The 23025-nt window shown below is 67.6% G+C and overlaps 4 protein-coding genes across 4 annotated transcripts; 3 read left to right on the top strand and 1 right to left on the bottom strand.

Moving 5' to 3' along the window:
* Positions 1–8629: 8629 nt before the first annotated feature.
* EMIHUDRAFT_237397 (hypothetical protein) lies at positions 8630–9436 on the top strand (the record flags this gene model as incomplete). The annotated part of the gene is made up of 2 exons (XM_005777998.1): positions 8630–8710; positions 8783–9436. 2 exons carry the CDS (start codon positions 8630–8632, stop codon positions 9434–9436), a joined length of 735 nt encoding a protein of 244 aa, XP_005778055.1.
* Positions 9437–9694: 258 nt separating this feature from the next.
* EMIHUDRAFT_237396 (hypothetical protein) lies at positions 9695–11540 on the top strand (the record flags this gene model as incomplete). The annotated part of the gene is made up of 3 exons (XM_005777997.1): positions 9695–10483; positions 10622–10711; positions 10809–11540. The coding sequence occupies 3 exons, from the start codon at positions 9695–9697 to the stop codon at positions 11538–11540; spliced, it is 1611 nt and encodes a 536-aa protein (XP_005778054.1).
* A 4233-nt stretch (positions 11541–15773) lies between these two features.
* EMIHUDRAFT_469110 (hypothetical protein) lies at positions 15774–21447 on the bottom strand (the record flags this gene model as incomplete). The annotated part of the gene is made up of 9 exons (XM_005777996.1): positions 15774–16243; positions 16511–16717; positions 16877–16921; positions 17074–17204; positions 17459–17538; positions 17616–17772; positions 17926–18060; positions 18143–18253; positions 19471–21447. The coding sequence occupies 9 exons, from the start codon at positions 21445–21447 to the stop codon at positions 16018–16020; spliced, it is 3069 nt and encodes a 1022-aa protein (XP_005778053.1). The 3' UTR covers positions 15774–16017.
* Positions 21448–21736: 289 nt separating this feature from the next.
* Positions 21737–22787, top strand: EMIHUDRAFT_237390 (hypothetical protein; the record flags this gene model as incomplete). The annotated part of the gene is made up of 3 exons (XM_005777995.1): positions 21737–22158; positions 22548–22576; positions 22615–22787. 3 exons carry the CDS (start codon positions 21737–21739, stop codon positions 22785–22787), a joined length of 624 nt encoding a protein of 207 aa, XP_005778052.1.
* Positions 22788–23025: the final 238 nt, after the last annotated feature.

The raw sequence follows: 23025 nt of genomic DNA, 5'->3' as shown, positions 1-23025 counted from the left end.
GAGAAGCCGCAGAGCTGCTCGCTCACCCTCCGCGCCTCTGCGTGGGACACAGGTGCGAGCTTCTCCTGGCGGTGGCGAGCGCCGTCGACGCGCCTCTCCTGCCCGACCTCCTCTGGCTCGTGCAGCACTCGCTGCAGCACTCGCCTCACCTCCACGCCGCGCTGAGCGAGCACATGGACACCGCCGCCGCCGCCGCCGCCCACGCCGCCGCCCACGCCGCCGCCCACGCCGCCGCCCACGCCGATGCTACGGCTGACGCCGCCGCCGCCGCCGCACCGCTCCGCCACCCGCTGCGCCACCTCGCGGTGTGGCTGCTGCTGCTGTCGCGCAGCGGCGGCGGTGATGCGCCGCTCGTGCGCCGGTACTGGGCCGCTCTCGGCGCCCTCGCCGCGGCCGGCGCCGGTGCGGCCGGCGGCACGGCAGCGGCGGGCGGCAGAGCAGCTGCGGGCGGCAGAGCAGCGGGCCGCGACGGCTCCCCCTGCGAGCGGCGCTGGGAGGACTCCCCCGCCTCCTGCACACGCGGCGTCGCCTCGCCGGGCGGACTGACCAGCGAGCTGGTTCCCCCCCCCCTCAGGCGACCCGCCGCCTGCTCGCGGGCCTAGCCGGCCTCGAGGCCCTCGGCCCGCGCCGCGAGCTATACTCATTAGTCGTTGATCGTTCCTCATTGGTCGATCATGAATTAGGCCCTCCGCCCGCACTGCGAGCTCCTGCTCGCGATCGCGCTGCCGTCAGCTTCCGGCGCGGCGGCGGCGGCGCCCTCCGCTCTGGCGGTTGGAGGCGGCGGCGGGGGAGGCGGTGGCGGACGGGGAGAGGAGGGCGCGCGATTCGCCATCGAGTCGGAGGTGCTGATGAGTAGTAGTTAGCCATTAGCCATTAGTAATCAGCGATTCGCCATCGAGTCGGAGGTGCTGATGAGTAGTAGTTAGCCATGAGTCATTAGTAATCAGCGATTCGCCATCGAGTCGGAGGTGCTGATGAGTAGTAGTTAGCCATTAGTCATTAGTAATCAGCGATTCGCCATCGAGTCGGAGGTGCGGCCCCTCTCCCTACTGCACGACACTCTTTCTGATACAAGACAGTGCGCTGCGGTAGGTGAGGCCCCTCTTCCTGCTGCTGCAGCTCTTCGGCTCCGTGCCGAGCGCGCGCGAGGAGGTACTTGCCGCCGCCACCCGGCGCGGAATGGAGTGCCGGGCTGCTGCTCACGCTTCCCCCCCCTCGTCAGGTGCTGAGCGCCGCCTTCGACGCGCTCCGCGACGAGGGCGCCGCCGGGGGGGGGCCGCACAGGCGCCGGCTGTGGGCAGGGCTCCTCTCCGCCGCCGCCGAGTCGCATTTGCTCGCTCTGCACGACCACGCGGGCCGCTTGCGCGAGTGGAGCAGCTGCCTCCCCTCCCTGCCGCCCGCGCCCGCGGCCGCCGTCCTTGATGCGTTGCTCCCGCTCGTTCCTCTGCACGGCGGGTTCGGCTCGCACCTGCTGCTGCTGCTGCGCAAGCTGCTCGCCGCGCCGCACGCCGCCTCTCGCGGACTCGCGTCGCACGGCTGGGCAGAGCTGCTGCGGCGAGGCCTCCTGCGCGGCGGCGCCGCCGGCGCGGGCGGCGGCGGCGGCGCGGCGGAGGAGCGGGAGGCGGACGCGCACTGCAGCCGGCTCGCTTCGCAAGGGGGGCCGTGTCCAAGGCGTCTAGAGGACGGCGTGGCTGTAGGTTGACGCGTGCCTCGCCCTGCGCTGGGCCGCGTCGGGCGGCGGTGCGCACGCGCACCTCGCCTGGCGCGGGCTGTGCCGACTGCTGCGCGCGGGCGGGCCCGCGAGTGGCCAGGGGCGGTCGCTCCTCCTCTCGGCCATCCTCGGCAGCCTCGCCGCCGCGGGGAGCGCGACCCGCTCGGCGGGCGAAGAGGGCGGAGGCGGCGGCGCGCCGCCCGCGCCCGCCGACGAGGCGTTCGACGCCGCGTGGGCAGCGCGGCTGCTGTGCGCCGCGCGCTCGTCAGCCGACGCCGGCGCGCTGCCGCAGCTGATCCGGTGTGCGCACGCGGCGCTCGGGCCTGGGAGGAGGGGAGGGGCGGGGAAGGGAGGGGCGGGGCAGGCGCACAGGCGCGTCGCAGCGCGGTCTCGTGCGGGGGCATCTCGTGCGACGTGCGCTGGACATACCGTCGTAGGCGCAGACCGCGGCGCAGTCGCGGCGGCTACACGACGCCCTCGCTTTGCTCGAGGCCGCGCCGTGGCCTGCGCGGCTGCCCGCCCCAGCGCGGCTGCCCGCCCCAGGCGGCGGCGGCGGGCTGGAGGAGGCGCCCCTCGGCTGCCAGCCCCTCGTCTGCCAGCCCCTCGAGTCCCTCGTGCCGCTCGCCCTCGCCCTCGACGAGCCGCGGCTGGCGGCTTGCCCCTCCGGCCACCCGTCCGTTCTGCACGAGGCTGCCGGCGTGGCGTGGTCGCGCATCGAGGCCGCCGTCCGCTGCGCCACCGCCGCAGGCCAGCGGGTCTCGCTGCCTGCCGCGTGCGCGCGCGCCCTCGGTGCGATGCCTTCTCCCGCCGCCTTCGCGGCCGAGACGGACGCCTCCGCCGCCACTGCCGCCGCTCCGCCGCTCGGCTACGGGGCCGCGCTCGCTTCCCTGTCCGCAACGGCAGCCATGCTGGAGGACGCGTCGGCCGGCGGCGACGACGGGGGTGGCCAGCAAAAGCGCCGAGGAGTGGCCATGTCCAGGACACGACCACCACAGCCCGAGACATGCCCCGTAGGCGCCGCGGCGCCGACGAGCTCGGGGCGGCTCGGGGCGGCGCTGCTCCTCTGCAGCCACGCGCTGCCTAGCGTCGGCCACGCAGTCGCGGCTGGTGCCGATACGTGTCCAGGACATGTCCGTGATACGTCCTGACACACCCCATAGGCCACGCAGTCGCGGCTGGTGCCGCGGCGCGTGCGGCGCGCGAAATCGCCATCGCGTTGCGCCCGGTGCCTGGTGCCTCGGGCGCAGGTCCGAGCGGCGGTCCGAGCGGCGGCGCGGCTCCTCGCTCACGGTGCCCTGCAGGCTCGAGCACGAGCGCCGCACTGGACGGGGGAGCAGGTGAGGGGGAGGAGGGCGAGGAGTGCGCGGAGGCGGCGGGGCTGCGCTGCGTGCTAGCGGCGCTGCTCCGGCTGCAGCGCGCGGTGCTCCGGTTCGCGGAGGCTGTCGGGGCGAGGGGCTCGCGCCAGGCTGGCGGGAAGGAGGAGGAGGCGTGGCGGCCGACGGCCTCTGAGCTGAATTTGGCGCTCGAGCGTTTGCGTGGCGCAGTCCTGACGCTCAGTGCCGCAGCGGTGAGGCAGCTGCTCGAGGAGGGCGAGGGCGAGGGCGACGGCGACGGCGACGGCGACGGCGAGCGGCCATTCATCTCTCTAACGGCTCTCGAGGTGCGCCCCCGTGCTTGGTGGACGAGCTCTTCAGCGCCGCCCTGGGCGGCTTGCGCGCCGAGTTCGAGCGCGGGCTCTCCGTCTCCCTCCTGATCGCGTACGTTGACCTCCTCACCCCCCTCCTCCACACCTCTCCCGCCCGACGGGCGGCTCGCGCGGCAGCCCGCGGCCGCCCCTCCTCGCCGCCTAGCGAGCCCTCAACGAGCCTTCTCCGGAACCTCCCCATAGGCAGCCTGCGTGCGGCACCTCCTCACCACGTACGCCATCCCGCAGCCCGCGGCGCTCCGACCTCTGCTCCGCCTCCTGCTCCAGCACCCGCCTCCGCCGCTGGGCGGGCCCGCGCGCGAGCGTGGTTCGCCGCTCGACTCGTCGATCGACACAGCAATCGAGCTCTGCACGGCCGCGCTGGGCGGATCGCCGCTTGCCGAGGCCGCTGAGCCGCCCGCTGAGCCTGCTGGGCCCGCCGACGCCTCTCGGGTGGAGGCTGAGCAAGGCGCGGCGAGAGGGGGCGCGGAGTGCGGCGCCGGAGAGCCTTGCGGCATGCAGCTCTGCGCGTCCGACGCGTCGCGCACCGGCGCGCTCCTCGAGATCTTCGACCACGTCCGGCGCTCTGCCCCGCTCCAGCCGGCGTGCGGCACTGGCCCGCTCGCCGCGGCCCGCCACTGCTCCTACTTTGCGACGCTCAGCGCGGTGGCTCGCGCCGTCTTCCGTGCGGACCTCGCCGCCGCCGACTCGGCCGCCGACCCAGCCGCCCCGCCCCCCTCTGAGCCGAGCGCCGGCGCGGAGGGCAGACTGGGTGGGGGGCCGCTCGCGCCGGTGGTTGCGACGCGGCTGATTGCGATGGTCAACGCCGCGTTGGCTCTCGCCACGCGTGTGTGCAGCTCGCTGCGACGCGGCGGAGTCGGCGGCGGCTGCGGTCACGGCGGCAGCGGCGCTGCGGCTCTCGATTCGTGGCGAGGCGCGAGCGGTTGGCTCTCGGCGTGGCGGGAGCTCGCGACGCTCCTCGAGGCCTACTGCGGCTGGCTCCGTGCCCGCAGGTCGGGCTGGCCGTCGGCGAGCCGCAGGCGGGTGCCGTCGGCTCTCTACGCTGCGGAGCGGCTGCAGCTGCAGCTCTGCGACGTCTTGGCGCCGCACGCCGCGAGCTGGCGCGAGTGCGGAGAGCTCCTCGAGCAGGTCGAGCGGGCATGGAGGGCGGGGCAGCAGGCGGACGGCGCGACGCTCGCGGTTGCCGCTAGCGCCGGCGAGGACGAGGACGCCAACTACGAGGCCGACGATGTGCCTGCGCCAGAGGGGGGCAAATCCGGCCGGCGGATGCGGAGTCGCAACACCTTCATCGACTCGGAGCTCGCGCAGGGCTACGGCGGCGGCGACTCGTTCGCTGACTTGGAGGACTTCATCGTGGTCAAGAAGGGGCGGCGCTATTAGCACGGTGGCTCACAGCGGTGTCTTGGCCGAAAAAAGAGGGCGACAGGCTCACAGCTCCGTGACACATGATCCAGGGACTCTCTGTTCAGTTAAACCCGTAAAAAATCTTTGTGTGTTGCACTGTATATGTGTGCGGGCTGTGTGGGCTGGCCCCCGGTCCCGGTCCCCCGGTGCTGCGCGGGTGACCATGCTCCATGGTCCATGCTAGACCGCAGCCACCGCGTCGAGCCTGCGATACCTTGACTGGAGCCACGAGCGCGCGGCATCTCCAAGGTGCAGCCCAAAGATCCAGTCGCCCTCTCCTCGCCCAAAATTGCGCCGCTGGTCTCCGAAAAATGTCATCCGCCCCTCCGTGCTCGAAGCGCTAGAGTGTCGACGGCCCTCCTCCGCCTCCGCCTGAGAGCCTCCGTAAGCAGGGGTTGGCAGTTGCTACTGATGTCGAAAGGACAGGAGTGGCGACGCCTGCGAATCGTCCGATCCGCTCGCTAGGGGTCCCCACTTTGCCTCACGAGAGATCCGCCTGCCCACCTCGATGAGCGGCGCCCAGAAGCCGTACGCGACGTAGAAGCCGGCGGCGAGGGTGGCTCCCTCCAGAACGAGCGACTCCCACAGGGTGCTCGTCTGCGAGTCCGCGTCGCCCTCGTTGCGGTGGAAAGAGCCGAGCGTCGCCTGCTCGCGCAAGCAAGCGTGAAGGGATGCCTTTTCACAGCCCGTCGCCAGGGCTCAGCGCCGCAGCGTTGCCTTGACGGCGCCCGCGCCAGGCGCGAGGATCAGGACGACGGGGACGATGCAGACCGTGTAAGGCACGCCTGTTCACGGCGGACATCCATGCAGAGGGAGCGTGGCGCAAGAGAAGGGGGGCAGAGGCACGCCTGAGAGGAGCTCGTGTGCACAAGCCGCGGAGCAAGCGACGAACCCCACCATCAGGCTGCGAACCAGGAGGAGGCGGGAAAGGCTTGGCAGCCAAATCACGGCCATCCCTGGGGAGCGCGTGCCTCGCCTGTCGACAAAGTAGGGGAGCGAGCAGGTGCCGTCCTCGCACCAAAACTTGAGTAAGCCCTGGTAGGCGAAGGTCAACCACCCGACGAGCAGTGGGCCAGGAATCTCCTACGCACGCTCCAGGCTGAGACCGCTCAGTCGGTCGTCCCTGGTGGGGCGAGAGCCGGGCGGCGGCGATATCTCCCTCGGCCGAAGCTCGTAGAAGACCAGGGCGGCGAGGTGCAGCGGCACCGTGAAGGCCATGGTCGAGAGGGGCCAGTCGCGCTCGCCCTCTGTCGAGGCACACGCGACCGAAGGAGGAAGGGAGGCGATCGGGCCCTGTGTGCCGTAGAGGTGAGTCCGCTCGCCGCCGCGCGTCTCGTCGGCAAACATGTTGCGGCCGAAGGACTGCCACCCAAAGGTTAAGAACAGCGCTATGAGCATGGCACTGACGAGCCCACGCGTGAGGCGCGCGGCGCCAATGACAACCTATGCACACGCGCGAGACGTGTCAGGCTCGTACCGTGGGCATACCGTGAGGCGCAAACCCGTCCTCGACCGAGCCGAGGCGAATCTCGTGGACGCCATAGACCAGCTGCAGGCCGGGCAGCCAGATAAGGAGCGTTCCAAAGGCGGCGGGCGCCGTCGAGCACTGCTCTGCCCCCATCGGGTGCAGCACGAGCTTCCAGACCACGGGCGTGACGACGCCGACCAGCATGACGCACGGGCCCAGCAGCGCGCCGCCGAGCATATCGACGTAGTCGCCGCCGTACACGGAGAGCGGCGCGAGCGTGCAGACCAGCTCCATCGCGATGAGCCGCACGGCCCACCCGTAAGGAGGCGGCCGGTCCTCGATCTCGTCGAGGGCGGCGAGGCACGCACGCAGCGGCGGCTTGACGAGCGCGACGCGCCGCGCGAGCATCTGCACGTCGCTCATGCGAGACAGCTTGAAGTCCATGCCGCAGCTCGCATAGAAGACCGGCTCTCCGCCGCCAAACTGCGCGCGCACCTCACGGTGCCCCACCTGGACCACCGCGCCGCGCAGCGAGAGGCGCTGGCAGATGGAAGCGAGCAGCAGCTCTATCTCAACGGTCGCCTGCCCGCTCGCCACCAACAGGCACGCGAGCCGGAGGAGCAGCACCACACCGTCGGCGAGCAGTTCCTCACCGTCCGGAAGTGTCGCGTGCGGAGAGTACGCCGCGCGAACGTCGGCCTCGGTGATCGCCGTGTGTGGTCCGAGCGGCCGGCTTCTGGCGAGGAAGTTGCTCGTTATCCGTGCCGGCGTAGCGCGATGGGCGGCAATCATCTCCTTTGCAGTCCTGACACGCTGGGTGTCGACGTACAGGCCGTCGGCGAGGAGGCGGCGCACATCGATGGCCTGCGGCAACCACCGCGAACCTGTGAAGAGCATACCTCGGCTGTGCAGCCGGACCGCAGTCGCGATGGACGCGGCGAAGAAAAGCGTCGAGGGCAGGAGAAAGACGAGGGCAAGCTGCCACGTACGGAAGATTGACCACGACCAGTGCTCGGTGTCCGGCTCCATCATCTGAGTCGCAGCGGCCAGCGTCGCACAGTACCGGCTTGGGCCTGTCGCCCTCCTCCTCGGCCGGCGCGTCGCCCTCGAGCGACGCTTGGTCGGCGCCGCGGGGTCATGACCCAACAGAGTGTGAAACCCGGCGGCAAGAATAATTTCTCGTGTCACGGTACACCCTCACCGGAACCGGACCACAGGGGTTCATACACCAGCACGCCCTCGGCGTTCCCCATGGTGCGGACGTACCGCACCCCGTCGACGCCGAGCCGCCGCATGATGGTGTGCAGGAGGAGCAGCTTTGGGAGGACGAGGTCCTCCTCGTCGTGCAGCGAATCGGCGCCCGTCGCCTCCGCCATCTCCGCGTCGCTCTTGCCCAAGCTGCGCTCGACGGCGGCCCACACCGAGGCGGGGGTGAGTCTGGCGCCCTCGCCCGGCCCCGCCTCCCCGGCGGTGGGGATGCTGGCTGCGAGCGCAAAGATGCTCGTCCTCTCGCCAAAGCCAACCACACGGCAGCCGGGCGCAGCGAGCAGCGGCGGCAGCCACGCCGGCGGCGGCGGCAGCAGCTCCTGCTCCAGCTTTGCGACGAGCGCCGCCGCCTCGCCCGCCGAGACCGGGTTGGGCGAGGTGCGGACGCCGTGCGAGCTGCCGGAAAAGGCGCGGCCCTGCACCCCGAGGAGCGCGGCGGTGACGTTCGAGTCGCCGACCGGCCCCTCCCACACGCAGAGCGCGCCGCCGACCCTCGCGCTGATCTGGAAGGATCCGCCGCCGCTGTCCCACGCCACCAGCGGCTCCGCGTCCGACGGCGGCGGAGGCGGCAGGCCGGAGCAGGCGGAGAGGTAGCCCAGCTCGCCCTCGGACGCCTGCGACACGATGCGCAGCCCCAAGCCGAGCTCGCCGTTGATCCGATCCAGGAATGCCTCGCCGTTCTGAGCGCGCCGGAAGACCGCAGTCGCGACGCCGGCAAACTGCGTGGCGCCCGCCTCGACCGCGAGCGCACGGAAGGCCTCCAGCACCGCGCGCGAGGCCGCCAGCGCCGCCTCGCTCAGCTCCGAGCGGCCGGCGGCAGCATTCTGCACGAGGTCGTGGTTGAGAAGGACCTGGCGCTGCTCGCCGTGGACCTTGCGCACGATCGTGCCGCTCGCAGCGTCGACGACAGCTATCAGCAGCTTGTGCTGGCCCGAGCCGATGTCGAGGGCGCAGCGGGTGGCGAGCATTGTCGAGCGGCAAGCACGCTGCTTCCTCCGGGACCAGATATCGTTATTTTTCTTTTTAGAAGCAGTGTTTGCTGAGAGGAAAGAAAGAAGAAAAACAAGGGCGCACCATGCGGACAAGATCGCCTCCGCAGCCTGGCGCGTCTATGCTGCTGTTCGTGTGGCTGTGCCCGGCGGTGGGCGCCATATTGGTACCTCCGGCGCCGCCGCGGGCGGCGCCGCCAATCGCTCTGGAGAGCACCGGCGGGAGCGAGGCTACGCAGCTCAGCGAGTCCGTCGCGATTCGGGTGGCAGAAGCCTCCGAGCTCGCCGCCGCCTCCTCGCCGCTCTTCGAGCCGCTCGCCGCGCTCCTCTCCGTCACCATGTTTGAGCCGGCCTCGGAGGCGGCGAGGGCGACGCTGGCTCGCGAGACCGAGGCGGACCTCGTGCGCGCCTTTGCCGGCGAGAGCCGCCGGGCTCCCTCGGCGGTCGGCCGGTCTGCCCTGCTGCTTGCCGAGGACGGCGACCGCCTCGTCGGCGTGTGCGGCCTGCAGGCCCTCTCCCTCACGCCGGACGGGCGCGGTGAGCGGCTCCTCTCGAGCATGCGGAGAGAGGAGCGACGCTCGATGGCGGTGAGGCCGCTCCTCTCGAACCTGGCCGTCCTCCCCGACTTCCGCAGGAAGAGGATCGGCAGCCGACTGGTGGCGCGCGCCGAGGCGCTGGCGGCGGAGTGGGGCTTTGACGAGCTGCTCCTGCTGGTCGGCGAGGAGAACCGGCCGGCGCGCGCGCTGTACGCGGAGCTAGGATACGCCGCGGAGGGCGTCTGCGACGGCGAGGAGTGCTGCGCCGATCCGTGGTGGTGGCCGGGGCGGGGCGTGAGCTGGGCGCCCTGCAGGAACGTGTGCATGCGGAGGACGGGCCTCGCCGATGAACAATAGTGACCTCATGAGATACCACGGACGCCCTTCCCTTCTTTTATCATTTGCCTGTGTTAGTGGTAGAGCAGCGCCAGTCCGCCCTGTTCCGAGCCTTCTGATTTACTTTCCAATCCGCGGAAATTCTTTTATCACACGGGTGCACCCCAGTGTCTCTGCCACTGCGCGCGCCAGTCCAGTGTCGTGCGAGGGCGCGCGCGCGCACACTCTACAAGTGACAACAAACAAGTACACTTCCATAAAAAGCGGCGCTTCGAAAAAATGGCGCCGATCGACCCCGACGCCGTCCATCCACTCCTTCCAACGCCCTACCGCTTCACAAACGGCACCGCCACTCTCCGCGTCGACCCGGGCCGCTTCGCCTTTACGCTCGCCGCGGCCACCGCTCCGTCCGAGGTGCTCAGCGCAGCGCTCGCGCGCTACCGGCGCATCATGTTTGCGTGGGGCAGCGGGAGCTCGCCGGCCACCGCCGCGACAACGCTGACCGACTGCTCCGTCTCGGTGGCCAATTCCAGCGACGGCTCCTTTCAGCTCGGCGACGACGAGAGCTATTCGCTGCGAGTGGCCGCCGACGCGGACTGCCGCCTGTCGGCCAGGACGGTCTGGGGCGCGCTGCGCGGCCTCGAGACTCTCTCCCAGCTGGTCGAGTACTCTCCGTCGGACCGCTGGTATGAGCTTCGCAAGGCGCCGTGGCAGATCGATGACAAGCCAGCGTTTGTGAGCCGTGGCGTGATGGTCGACACGGCCCGGCACTGGCTCAGCGTGCCGGCCCTGCTCCGGCAGATCGACGCGCTCGCCTACAGCCGGATGAACACGCTGCACTGGCACGCCTCGGACGAGGACGCCTTCCCGATGGGTAGCACAGCCTTCCCCGCGCTCGCCGCGCGCGGCAGCTATGCGTCCGCCGTGGGCGTGAGCGCGGGCTTGTACAGCGTGGCGGACCAGGAAGCGGTCGTGCAGTACGCGCGCATGCGAGGCGTGCGCGTCGTCCTCGAGCTGGACTTGCCCGGGCACGCCTCCTCGTGGGCCCTCGCGCGGCCAGACCTCTTCGTGCGGTGCGGCCGCGGCCCGGCCGGCGACTACGGCGGCCGCGCCTGGCTGCTCGACCCGACGCTGGAGGCGGCTGTGGCGCTCCGCTCGCCGAGCCGGTCGCGGGAGCCGTGACCCTTCTCGGAGCCTTGCCCGCAGGCGACGTGGCGCTTCCTCGGCCAGCTGATCGCAGAGTTCGGCGCCCGCTTCCCCGACCGAGTCATGCACTTTGGAGGCGACGAGGTGGACGTGCGTTGCCTCAACCGCTCGGCGAGCGACACATTCCGAGACAGTCAGTGGCACGCCCGCAGCACGTCTTTTGACGCGTCCACGACTCGTCCGCCAGGCGTCGGTGCGCGCGTGGATGCGGGAGCAAGGCGCGACCGACTTGCGTGACGTGTACGTCCACTTCGAGAGGAGGCTGCACGCGGCCGCCGCCGAGCACGGCAAGGAGGTGCAGACGTGGGCCGACGCCTTTCGGCGCGTGCACAACGCGTCGGCGCACGGGCGCGGCCCGCCCCTCCCGCGCACCGCTATCGCGCAGGAGTGGGGCCGGTGGGACGAGGCCGGTAGGGCAGAGATGGCGGCGGTCGTGCGGTCCGGCGGACGCGCGGTCCGCTCATCGGGCTTCTACTTTGACGGCGGCTACTCTACCGGCGGGAGAGCGACCGTGTGGGAGGAGGTGATCAACGCGCAGCTGGTGCCGCCCGGGCTGAGCGCGGAGGAGGAGTCGCGCGTGCTCGGTGCGGAGGCTTGCTTGTGGGGCGAGGTTGCCGACGAGCTCTTCCTCGACCAGAAGCTGTGGCTGCGCGCGTCGGTCCTCGCGGAGCGGCTGTGGACGCCGCACGCAACCATCGCGGCCTACTGCCACCACAAGCCGTGCTCGTTCGACAACCGCGACTTGCAGCCGCGCATGGTCAAGAACCGGTGCCGCCTCGTGCAGCGCGGGATCTTGGCGCAGCCGTACAACACGCAAATCATCCCCGACCGGAGCCGCTGGCAGCAATGCGAGCTCTGGCTGCCACAGAACTGGTCGCGGCGTGGTGCCGCCGGGACAGCGGCAGTTTACATGTACTAAAAAAATGTGGAAAGGGTGGCATCCATGGGTGGCGCGGGTGACGAGGCACGAGGGTGCAGCGGAGCGGTCGATATCAGCCGCGAGAGTGTTTTTCATACCAATACCATGGACATGTGTGAGAGTGTTACACGCGCTCTACGGCTCTGGCGCATTTAGAGCCTGGCGCTGCGCTCGCGCTGGACTTGGAGAGACATGAGTACGCTACGGCTCTGGCGCACTTAGAGCCTGGCGCTGCGCTCGCGCTGGACTTGGAGAGACGTGCGAACAGCAGAGCCCGACGACGAGATGCCACACACACACACGCAATTGCAGATCCCGCGACGCACGCGCGCGCACGACGCGATGTGTTTCTCTCATATCTTCATATCTAGTCCACCGGTCCTCGGCGTTGGTGTTCCGTGCTCCGCCCCCGGGCGGCGGCCGGGGCCGTGCGCTCCGTGCTCAGGCAGATAGAGTGAGCATCACCGCTGCCGCTGCCGCCTCCAAACTCGTCGCGTGCGTGGTTACCATCGGCGGACTTTTTGGCGGCGGCGGCGGCGGCGGCGGCGGCTGCAGCGGCGCAGACGGCGGCGCTGGCTGCGACGAGGGCATGGGCGGGACAGGTGCTGCCATCGAGCGGGGAAGCCCCCAGTCAGCGACAGCGGGGGTGATCTGCCAGCCATAGTGACGTGCTCCTGGCGTGTTGATGCCCATGAAGAAAAAAAGAGGAATGCCGATGGTGGTCGGGAATGGAACCGTGTGCAGCTCGCTACACTTCTCGAGCGTGCAGCCGGCGCTGCTCGGCAAGCAGCCCCCAATGCCCACGGCCCGGGCAGGGTGTGGCGGGGGCGGAGATTTGCTCGCTTCAAAGGCCTTGATCCACTTGCGTAGTTGAACCTGCCCGGGGAGAGGGGGGGGGGGGGGGGGCTAAGCGGGGGATGACGGCAGGAGGACGGGAAGGCATCTCGTACCGGATCGACTCCAGGAAATTCGCGGCAGGTGGGCTTGACCCGGCAGCCCAGCGGTCGTTTGAGCGCTTGCTGAACGACCTTCAGCTTGAAGGCGCCGTCATACCTCCTCCGCCGCTTTACCCCACCAGCTTTCGGATAAATTGGGACAGGTGGCGAGGCTGAGGTTAACATGCGACCCAAGTGTTGGTCCGGCCGGCTCGGCTGTCTCACGGCTCGGCTGTCTCACGGCCCCTCTGACGCCGAAATTGCTAATTGGGTAACGGTCGGTTTGGAATACTCATAGAAGTCAAACTCTACTCGAAGTCTCGTTAGAGAGGGGGGGGCCGAGGATGAACGCCGCGGTACGGAGACGCCTCGAATTAACCAAACCAACGGACGAACGAACTCAACCATCATAGGCAGGGGAGGGGGGGGGGGGGGGGCAGGAAGGAGCTGCTCCGCGTCGGTCGTTCGTGGCAAGGCGGCAGGGGCAGGCGCAGGGTCCCCTATATACTTAACGAGAAAGCCCGTTCCCGTAACAGCAGTTCATGAGCTGTTGCACTGTTGCACTGGAATGAGGGTCGATTCCATGGTACGGGACCCCTCTACAGCTCTACAGCGCTCTCCAGCGCTCTACATCTACACACCACGGCTCAACACGCCGTGCTCCAGACACCAGAGTGCTCTCCATCTCCCATCCTCTATCTATCTCACCCCACCCTCCCTCATCAGTGTGTGGGGCGGCGCGCCAGGCCGCGCGCACCCTGCCCCGCTCGCGCAGGGGGCATGATCGGTGTGGCACATGCCGTCATGCAGCCAGTGCTGGCGATTTACTGGTAAATGAGTGGTATTTACCACTTATTTGATTCTCCTAGGGAGTGGTATGGTATGAGCAGAGAGTGGTATGGTAAATTACGAAACTCCGTGGAATCATCAAATTTTCGGGATCTGAGCCGAGTCTGAGGCTGGTTTGCGGCCAAATTCAGCCAAATTGGCAAAATACCGGGTATTTTGCGGGTATACCTGGGGAAATCCGGGTATACCTGGGAAATACCCGGTATTTTGCCGATTTCTCAGATTTTAGTCAGATTTTGCTTCAGAAGTCGTGGTAAATATTACCACCATTTGATTGTTTTGGCCGTAGAGTGTTTGATTGTTCTGGGGGGCTATACCAGTAAATCGCCAGCACTGCATGCAGCATTGTATGTGCTCACACTCCATAGGCATTTCCTTATGCGCCTCGGCGTGGTCCGTGGACGCGCTGGCCGTGGGGCGCGTCGGGCGAATTCTTTTGTTGTTGGTTGCTTCCCTGTTTTGACACACTACGCGCTGTATAATCTCAAAGTACGATAGCGTTACCGGTCCGTACACGTGAATGCCGTGTGGGGCTCCTGGCACGCTGGCAGCTGCCCGTGTCCGGGTGTGGAGATGCGAGGCCGAGGGTCGCCCCTCCTTGCCCCACCACTTTGTGTGTGTGGAGAAATTTACCTTAGTGATTGAGCATTTGAGTTTTGAGCGCCGCTGACGACTTGACGTGAGGCGCACGTACGTGAGAGGTGCTTAGCGTGTCGGGGTAACCAAGGCCTGTGTGGGGCTGGGGGCTTTCCCGGCTGCGTTCTTGCAATACGCAGTTATTAAACAAAACGTGAATGCAAGGTTGCCGAGCTCTGGATTTCGCACGCTATCCGGCATCCACGGCAAACAGGGAGAACTATTTCTCGTTTTCCTGAAGAGTCTGCTCGCGCGCTGTCAGAAGCTCAGAAGCGCTGAGCTGACACTGACGCTCTAGCATGGCCTCGCGACGGCAACAGCAGATGCGAAGGGGCCAGGCGTGCTGCGCCGCCGCACGCCTTCGCGCCCACACCTTTTTTGCGGTGCTCTGTGCACCGCAGCGCGGCAGGGCGGCCCTAACACTCGAGCAGAGTGTGCACAAGCACTGAGACAGACACCAGTCGACGTCACGGGGATGAATCCCATGCAATCCAGATCCTACATATCACGTCCATGACCCCCGTTTCTCATGAGTGCTTCGTTCGAACCCACCCGGACAGCTTCCCTCTGAACCTCGCACACTCGGAGCCACAGGCCTCACGAGGCCTCTTGGGCGCATCGCCCGCACGCCCTGGAGCACGAATGGTGCATGTAATGCGGGTTAGCATCACACTCGCCGAGAGCTGCCCAGCGCGGGCACTCGTGTCGTTTGTCGGCGCAGGATGTTGCGACCGGCGACGGATCATGCGCAGTCTGCTCGGACGCTGTGGCCCTCTGCTCCTCCTCAAAGATCCTTCGACCCTCTTTGTTGAGCGAGCGATCGACCGGCACGGTCAATCTCTCGTCCCCATTGTACCTGCCTGCAGTCGTGACGCATAGCACAAGCACGGCCATGACGACCGCTGCTCGGAGAAGCGACCACCTCCTGTCCCGCTGCTCGGCTCGAGGCTGGCATATAGGAAGCATGGGAGACGGAGACCCGCCCGGGGAGAGTCTGCGGACGAGGCTCGGTGGCGACATCATGGACATGGCGGCTCCAAACGAAAGGCGAGCTCCGAGCTCTCCCGGCCCTGCCCGCCGTGAGGTAACCGTCAGTCGCCTGCTCCACGTGGCAGCAAAGCGAGCTGTATTTAAAATGGCCAAAAAACCGTTCGGTCAACCGTCGTCTACCGTCGCGCCGCCCCTATGAGCTGTGTGTGGAATCTGACAGTGAATCACTGTGGGGTCGGCCCGCACCGAAGTCCCGCGTGAAGCGTGAAGCGCGCCGGGCCGGAGAGCGGAGTTCGGTCGGTGGCACTGGCTGGCAAGACGCTTGAGCGGGCGCGTCGCGGCGTCCGAACCAGCCTCCACTTCAATAAAGGAGACCTCCTGATTCACGCCAGTACGCACGCGTGGCGGAGGCGCACCCCTAAACAAACAATTTGGTATTGCTAAAAATCTCTCTCACCCCTAGCCTTATTTATGTATGTAAAAGAGGGGACGGCTCGATTGGACGGTACTTCGAGTGTTATCGCGGCTCGTGCGTCGTGGTGGCATGCTTCCACTCCAAAGTCCAAGCTCCATACGCGATACGCGATACGGCGGTCTCTCTATCGAGGGCGTGAGGATATACAGCTTACAGGAGAAGAGACTGCACAGGACAGCAGAGAGCTCCTGAGTTTCCGGCGAGCTGCCAGCTGCACCGGCTGGGGCAGCCGGAGCGGCGCGCGTGTGGCCCACACACGCGCACACCCACACGGCTCACCGCTCACGGGCGCGCCCGCCAGCCCGGGGTCGGGCCCGAGCCCCGAGCGACGCCCCCGACCGTTGCACCGACGGTACACTCGACTTTGTACACAAACCTCCCACCGAACACCGGCGCGGTGTGCTCCCACACATGGCTAACGGCTAGAGCGCGGCGCCGCGGCCCCGGTCAAAAGGGGCGCATGATATGGCGGAGATAAGAGCGGCGAGGCGCGCCTGCAAAAAGGGCCGCGGCTAGTGCGAGACGTGAGGTCTAGAGCTGTGAGGTGGCGAGAGGGGAGAGAGAAGCGACGAGGGCGCGTGGGAGGACAGCGTCAGAACCGTCCCCTGCCGTCCTCCTCTGGCGCCGCGAAGGGGTCGCGGCCGTCGCCGTCGGCCGTCTCGTTTGCAACCTCGGGCGCAGCTAAGCCCTTGAAGTAGTACTGCAGGTCGTCGCGCTTGGCGACGAAATCGGGCACGTTCTCGCCGTCGAAAAAGCCCATCGACATACACCAGAGCCCGCCCAGCCCAAAGATGATGAAGATGTTCACCATCCCAAACCTGTCGGGACGAGGCGAGGCGAGGCGGGCTGCAGCCGGGGCGCGGAAGTATGGCCGCTCTACGAGCGGCGCCGCAGCCTCCGAGGAAACACAAGACCCCCACCGCCTCGGTTACACATCGGCCACATCTCGGCTACATCTCGGCTAAAGCTCACTGCCACGACGGCTCGTCCGTCGCCTCGCTCTCCTTCTTGCGCACCACACGCTTGCCATTCTTGGTCTCCTCCCCTACGGGGAGGTTGCGAGAGACTTCAGGGCAGGCTCCGACCAAAAGCGCTCGCTGTCGCTCCGCCCTCCGCCCTTGGAGTCGTCGTCTGCCCATGATCTCGGCTTATCTCGGCTATATCTCGGCTGTGTCTCGCCCTTGGAGTCGTCGCCCTTCTTTTTCGACTTTTTGCGCATGTACTCGTTGTACTCCTCGTCGCTGTCCTCGTAGATGATGATCGGGTCGCCCTTGCCCATGATGGGCATGAAGCTGGCGGGCCGGGGTGGGGCGAGGTGAGGCGCTGGGTCTGCACGCGATGCTGCACGCATGCTCCACTCGAGACACGGAGCGACGGCCGGAGGAGAATGGCGGCAGAGGGAGGAGAGAGGCAGAGGGAGGAGAGAGGCAAGCTTGAGGGCGAGTCACTGCCTGCCCGCAAATGTCTGGTTGTCGTCAAACAGGTTCGGAAACAGCCTGGCGGGACGCGTCCGGGGCATCTCAAGGAGGCTGCAGTGGGCGGCGCGTAGTGGGGCCCGAGCTGCGCAGCGACGGCGGGAGTGTGGGACGTAGCACGGAGCGTGAGCCGGCGAGGGAGGCGCGGGAGGTGTCTCGGAGGTGTCTCGGACCAGATGCCGCGGAAGCCGACGATCCACATCAGGATGAAGAGGCCGAGCCGAACGACGCAGAGCACGCCAAAGGTGGTGAGGAAGGTCACGCTGCACCACCACACCCCGATCTTCATCCAGAGGGGCCAGATCTGCGGCAGGGCGGTGGCGGTGCGGGCGGTGGCGGTGCGGGCGGTGGCGGTGCGGGCGGTGGCGAGGGCGGCGTTGGTAAGGGCGGCGGCGGCGACGGCGGCGGTAAGGGTGGCAGCGAAGTGTGAGGGCGGTGGCGAGATGCCATGCGGTGCGGCCATGAGGAGAGCGGTCGGCGAGTGGAGAGGAGCGAGAGGCAGCGTTGAGGAGAGCGGCGGCGGCGGCGGCGAGAGGCGGCGGTGGTGAGGGCAGCGACGGCGAGGAAGAGGAGAGCGAAGAGGATGGGAGTGACAGGCGGCCGCACGCCCGCCTGGATCATGCACATCCCCAGCGCGCCTGCTCACAGCCGGGAGAGTGTGAAGCGCTGCGCGTCTTCACTGGTCACAGTCCGGGCAGGCAGCGTCTCGGCGCACCAAGCAGCAGCAGCCCCGTCAGCAGGTAGAGCTTCGTCTTGGAGCCCTCGTACACCCACGTGTACAGCCCGTCCTCCTCGAAGGGGCCGTTCGTCATCTCAAGCTCCCACCGCCGCGAATGCGCGTGCGCCACGCGCTGAGAGCGGTGGAAGTACCCCTGCGGGGCGGGGCAGAGAGGCGGAGCACACGCTTGAGAGAGGTCGTCCCTCTCCCTCGCGCCGCTGGCTCGCCGGAACGCATGCCACCGGGACCATGGACGCATCCGACGCGCACGCTGCCTGTCTCTCCCTCCTGCTCGCTAACGGCGCGCCTGGCTGAGCAGCGTCTGGCCAATCTTTGCCGCCTCGGCGCGAGACTTGACTGGAGACTCCTTTGCAACCTTGCCCGTGTACTTTGGGCCGACGAGGGCGTCGATGAGCTTGGCGCCCTTGAAGTACTCGACGCGCTGCGGACACGAGCGCCGAGGAGGGGCGGTGAGCGCTGGGCCTGCACGACGGCAGCGGCAGCGGCAGTGAGCGATCCCGCGCCTTTTCGTACTGCACGGCCTCCTTGGTGCGGAGGCCGCTGCCCTTCTCGTTGCGCAGGAAGTCGGCCACCGCGCGCGTCGCGGTGTCGTCCTTGTGGCCAGGCTCGGGCATCTGGCAGAGGGAGAGCGACTGTCTCAGTGCTTGTGTACACTCTGCTCGAGTGTTGCCGCCCTGCCGCGCTGCGGTGCAGAGCACCGCAAAAAAGGTGTGGGCGCGAAGGCGTGCGGCGGCGCAGCACGCCTGGCCCCTTCGCATCTGCTGTTGCCGTCGCGAGGCCATGCTAGAGCGTCAGTGTCAGCTCAGCGCTTCTGAGCTTCTGACAGCGCGCGAGCAGACTCTTCAGGAAAACGAGAAATCGTTGTCCCAAGTGCTCCAAGGCTCCAAGATCCGCCGTACGACCAACCGAGACAATGGTGCGCTCGCTCGCCCCGCCCGCGCCCGCGGCGGCCCGCGCGTGCGCGCGCGCGGTAGTAGGAGTAGGCTGCGGGTCGTACCGAACCGGTGGGTCACCACCGGTCTCTGGTCCCCGGGAGCAACGAACCGCGCAGCCACACAATGAGCGCAAAACAGCAGCACCTTCAGCGAGAAGGAGAGCACCAGCCGAGGCGCTGCCAGGATGGGCCGAGGAAGGCCACCGCGCACGTCGGCCCCACGAAACGGTGACATAGAGACAGGAGCAGCACATGGAGCAGCACCACCAGCACCACCAGCTGCAGAGCCAGAGGCGCCTCACAGCCCCGGTCGTGTAACGTCCGTTCCGGGCATTTGAACGCGACCTTCGGGGGCAAGGACATGGGCTCTATGGCTCAGACTGGACTCCTCTTGGTCCCCGGTCTGATGCCCTAGGCCACACCTGGGCCTTACTTGGAGCTCTAGGGGGTGGGCAGGGTTTGGCCCCCCAACTGGCCCGAGGCACCTTAAGAGGAAGATTCGCGCGAGCTGAATTCCTATGTCTGTACAACTGTATCGCGAAGAAGAAGAATTTTGAACCTCTCGTGTGGTGGCGGCGTGCCGTCCTCCCATCCTCCCTTGGTCGGTCTCGGGGCGACGTGGGCGGGGTAGTCTTTGAGAGAGAGCGCGACTCGAGGAGAGCGATGAGTGAGCGGGAGCTCTATACATCGCGCTCTCGAGCTCTAAGGACTAAGCCTCTACCTCCGGTGCGTGGACGCCGGAGGTCGGAGCTGTGGCATGATGGCATATATGGCCCCTCGTGTGAGCGCGTGTTGAAAAAAAAGAAGAGATGAGTTCGATTTCTCGCTAACGTCTGGGTGACACATTTCAACACTCTTCTCTCTCGCTCTCACGAGACACCGCGGTCAGAGCATCACCGGCTTTTGGAACGCTCCAAAGTGCACCACCATCGGGGGCGTGCCTCCGGCGAGCTTGATGATCACCTGTGTGAGCGCCGCCAGCCCGCCTCCCGCGATGAGCCCCGCGGCCACAAACGGTCTCCGGCTCGCCAGGCTGGGGCTGCGCCGCTCCAGCCAGGCGGCAACCAGTCCGCCGAGAGCCATCTCCATCGATGAGGCCGCGGGGATCAGCATGCCGATGCCCACGCACATGGGCAGCGGCACGAGGCTGGTTAGGGCGGGGTGCGTCTCGCGCCACCCGCGCGCCTCGAGCAGCGCGTTGGCCACGCTAAGGGCGAGCGCGAGCGCCGCGCCCGCAAACATCCACGCAAATATGTGCCGCGGAAGCTCTCCGCCGCCGGTGGTGGTGACGACTGCGAGCACGCGGTAGATGGGCGCAAAGACGGCCTTGAGCGGGCCGTCCAGCGAGGGGATCTCGAACGCCGCGTTCAGGACGGCGAAACAGGCGGGCACGATCACGCAGCCAAAGGAGGCGCCGATGAGCTGCGCGTAAAACATCTGCGACGGCTTGGCACCCACCATGTACCCCGTCTTGAAGTCGGACATGAGGTCGGCGGCGGCGCCGCACCCTCCGATGGTGACCATACAGAGCGCGAGGGAGGGTATAATCTCTCCCGACGACCGGTTCCACGCGCCGAACGCGAACATGAGCAGCTTCCCGAAGGAAGCGCACATGTTCCAGTCGGCCAGTCCGACGGCCTGCATGATTGCGACGGCAAACACGGGGATGATGGCGATGGCGGTCACCGTCTGATACCACTGGACTTGGAAGGCGAGTTGCATGATGGCTACGCAGCCCGCCCCAAAGGCCAGGTATCCCATCGGCGACGTCCAGGCCGGCAGCGCGCGGTCATCAAGGAAGAGCCGGTCGAGCGCCTTCGTCGCGGCCGAGGGCTCGGGGCCGGCGGGGCGCGTCGCCTTGCTGGTTGCCTCGTGTGCTAGCATGCGCACTAACTCGCAGATGGAGTAGCAGCCGTCCGCGAGCATGATACCGAGGCCAGTGAACACGATGTAGCCGAACGAGCCGACGTAGACGGACGGCGCCGCCTCGTCGTCAAACCAGTAGGGGCAGGCCTCGTCGCTGCCGCCGATCCACGCCTCGCAGTCCCCGCTGCGCACCTGCACCAGGTAGGGCGTGAAGACGCCGTATGCCAGTACCGCGCCCAGGAGGATGCTGTAGTTGACACGGCCGCCGAGCATGATCCCAAGCGCCGGCTGCGACACGTCCCAATCGAATGTCCAGCCAAACTCGGCGGCGGAAAGGCCAAAGACGGGCCAGGATTGGATTCCCTCGAAGCACCAGAGGTACATCTGCAGCGCATAGGCGAGGCCAAAAGCCCGAAGCGAGGTGCGGCCGTTGGAGGCGGCCTCGCCACTAGTCTCGTGCAGCGAGCGGATGATGAGGGCCGCGCAGGTGCCGCTTGGATAGGTGAGGCGCTGACGCACAATCATCGAGTCCTTCAGCGGCCACGCGACGAAGGAGCCGAACAGGCCGACCGCGACACACCACATCACGCAGGTGGGGAAGGTCAGCTCGGCAGTGTTGCCCGGCCCGACCGCATTCCCCTCCAGCCTGGCTCCGCCCGTCACCTCGTAGCTTTTGATGGACATGGCCAGCAATCCAGAGTTGAAGCCGAGGGCCGCCAGGCTCGCCGTCGCCGTCGCCGCGGTCTGCGCCACCGCATTCTCCTGCTCGGTGAACGTTCCTCCGAACAGGCGGACCGAGGTGCGGCACAGCAGGTAACTTCCGAGGCCGGCAGAGAGGTTGAGCGCGGGAAACACGCCCGTCTTGAGGCCGTAGTAAAGGAGGAGGAAGGCATTGAGCGTGCCGACCACGACGCCGGCTGTGACGGCCTTGAGCGTGAGGGCCGGGGCGGCAGCGCCGGGTGCGAGCGCCGGCGCGCCAAGCAGGGACTCGCTCGCCGATGGAAGCATGCCCTCGCGAGGAGAGGAGCGGGGACAGCTGGAAGCGCCAGCGCTCGGTTGGAGCAGCGGAATGGCGCCAGCGCCCGCCCCCTCTCGGAAGCTCCGTCGCGGGTCGTTGAGCGCACGTCTCAACAGAAGAGATGCCACGATGCCACGGGAAAAAGGCCAAGGAAAAGCAATCCGCTAAAAATTGAACGAGACAGAAAGAAAAACTCGCGCAGCGAGGGTTACGAGGCTCTCTGTCGTCTGCTCTCTGTTGGTGCTCCTGCCGCCCGCGCGAGAGCGTCGCTGCACACCCATGGTGTTCTTCATCTGCGAGACAACCAACGAGTGCATCAAGAAGCCAAAGGTGGAGGCGCACATGCGCAAACACCCCAACGCGTGGGTGTTCTGCTGCATGGATTGCGGCGCGCGCTTCGAGGGAGAGGCGTACAAAGAGCACACGTCGTGCATGTCAGAGGCGCAGCGATACGAGGGCAAGTTCTACGTGCCCAAGGAGAACAAGGGCGAGAAGAAGCAGCAGAGCTGGATGGAGAGTGTTCTTGCCGCCCTCGAGGCGGCGCCTGCAGCTAGCGCCGGCCTCAAGTCGTACGTCGACCGGCTGACGCAGTACGACAACCTGCCGCGCAAAAAGGCTAAGTTCGTCAATTTTGCGAAAAACTCGCTCAACCTCAAGGCGGACCGCGAGGGCATCGCCGAGAAGCTCTGGGCTCTGATCGAGTCGGCCGCGGCCGCGCCAGCGCCCACTGCTGCCGCCACCGCTCCTGCTGCTCCTGCTCCTGCTCCTGCTCCTGCGGCGGCGGCGGCGGTGCCTGCAGCAAAGGGCCCGGAGGTGGATGCGACGGGCAAGGGCGGGAGTGAGAAGGAGGAGAAGGCGGCGAGGAAAGCGGCCAAGAAGGCGGCCAAGGCGGAGAAGGCGGCGGCGGCGGAGGGTGAGGCGGAGGGTGCGGCGGAGGCGGAGAAGAAGAAGAAGAGGAAGAAGGGCGGCACGGCGGACGGCGCGGACGGCGCGGATGGCGCGGCGGGCGCGGCGGACGGCGACGGCGCGGCGGGCGCAGCGGGCGGGGAGCGCAAGCGGCCGCGCGAGGAAGAGGCGGGCGGCGGCGGAGGCGCGAGGAGTGGGGGGAGCCGCTTGCCAGTGCGCGTGGCGGACGTGTCCCGACCCTCGCCCTGTAGGCGCGGGCAAGAAGCCCGTCAAGTGGAAGAAGATCGTCGCAAAGGAGCTGACGAGCGCGGGCGGGTCGATGAGCCTAAAGGCGCTGCGGAAGGACTGCGTCGCTGAGGTGCCGCCGGCCCGGCCGCACGCCTCCCGCCTGTGCACCCCCCACCAGCGGCACGATGACGAGTGAACTGTTCTCATTGACCTGAGCGGCCCCCTGCGAGGGGGGCCAAGTGTGATTGAGACACGCACCTGTCCACATGATCCGAGTGCATCGCCCAATTGACCTTGGCGCTACCCCGGCCCAAACCCCTCGGAAGCACGGAAGAGCAAGTGAGGGAGAGAAGTCGCGGAACCCGCCCGCCTCAGCGCGAGATCATCGGCCTGGCAGGGCGGCTGGCCTGCGCTCCCCCCCCCCCCCCCCCTGG

Source organism: Emiliania huxleyi (assembly GCF_000372725.1).
Source record: "Emiliania huxleyi CCMP1516 unplaced genomic scaffold EMIHUscaffold_250, whole genome shotgun sequence".
NCBI lineage: Eukaryota > Haptophyta > Isochrysidales > Noelaerhabdaceae > Emiliania > Emiliania huxleyi.
Note: the sequence above shows the minus strand (reverse complement) of the source record. Positions and strands in the feature narration are given on the sequence as shown.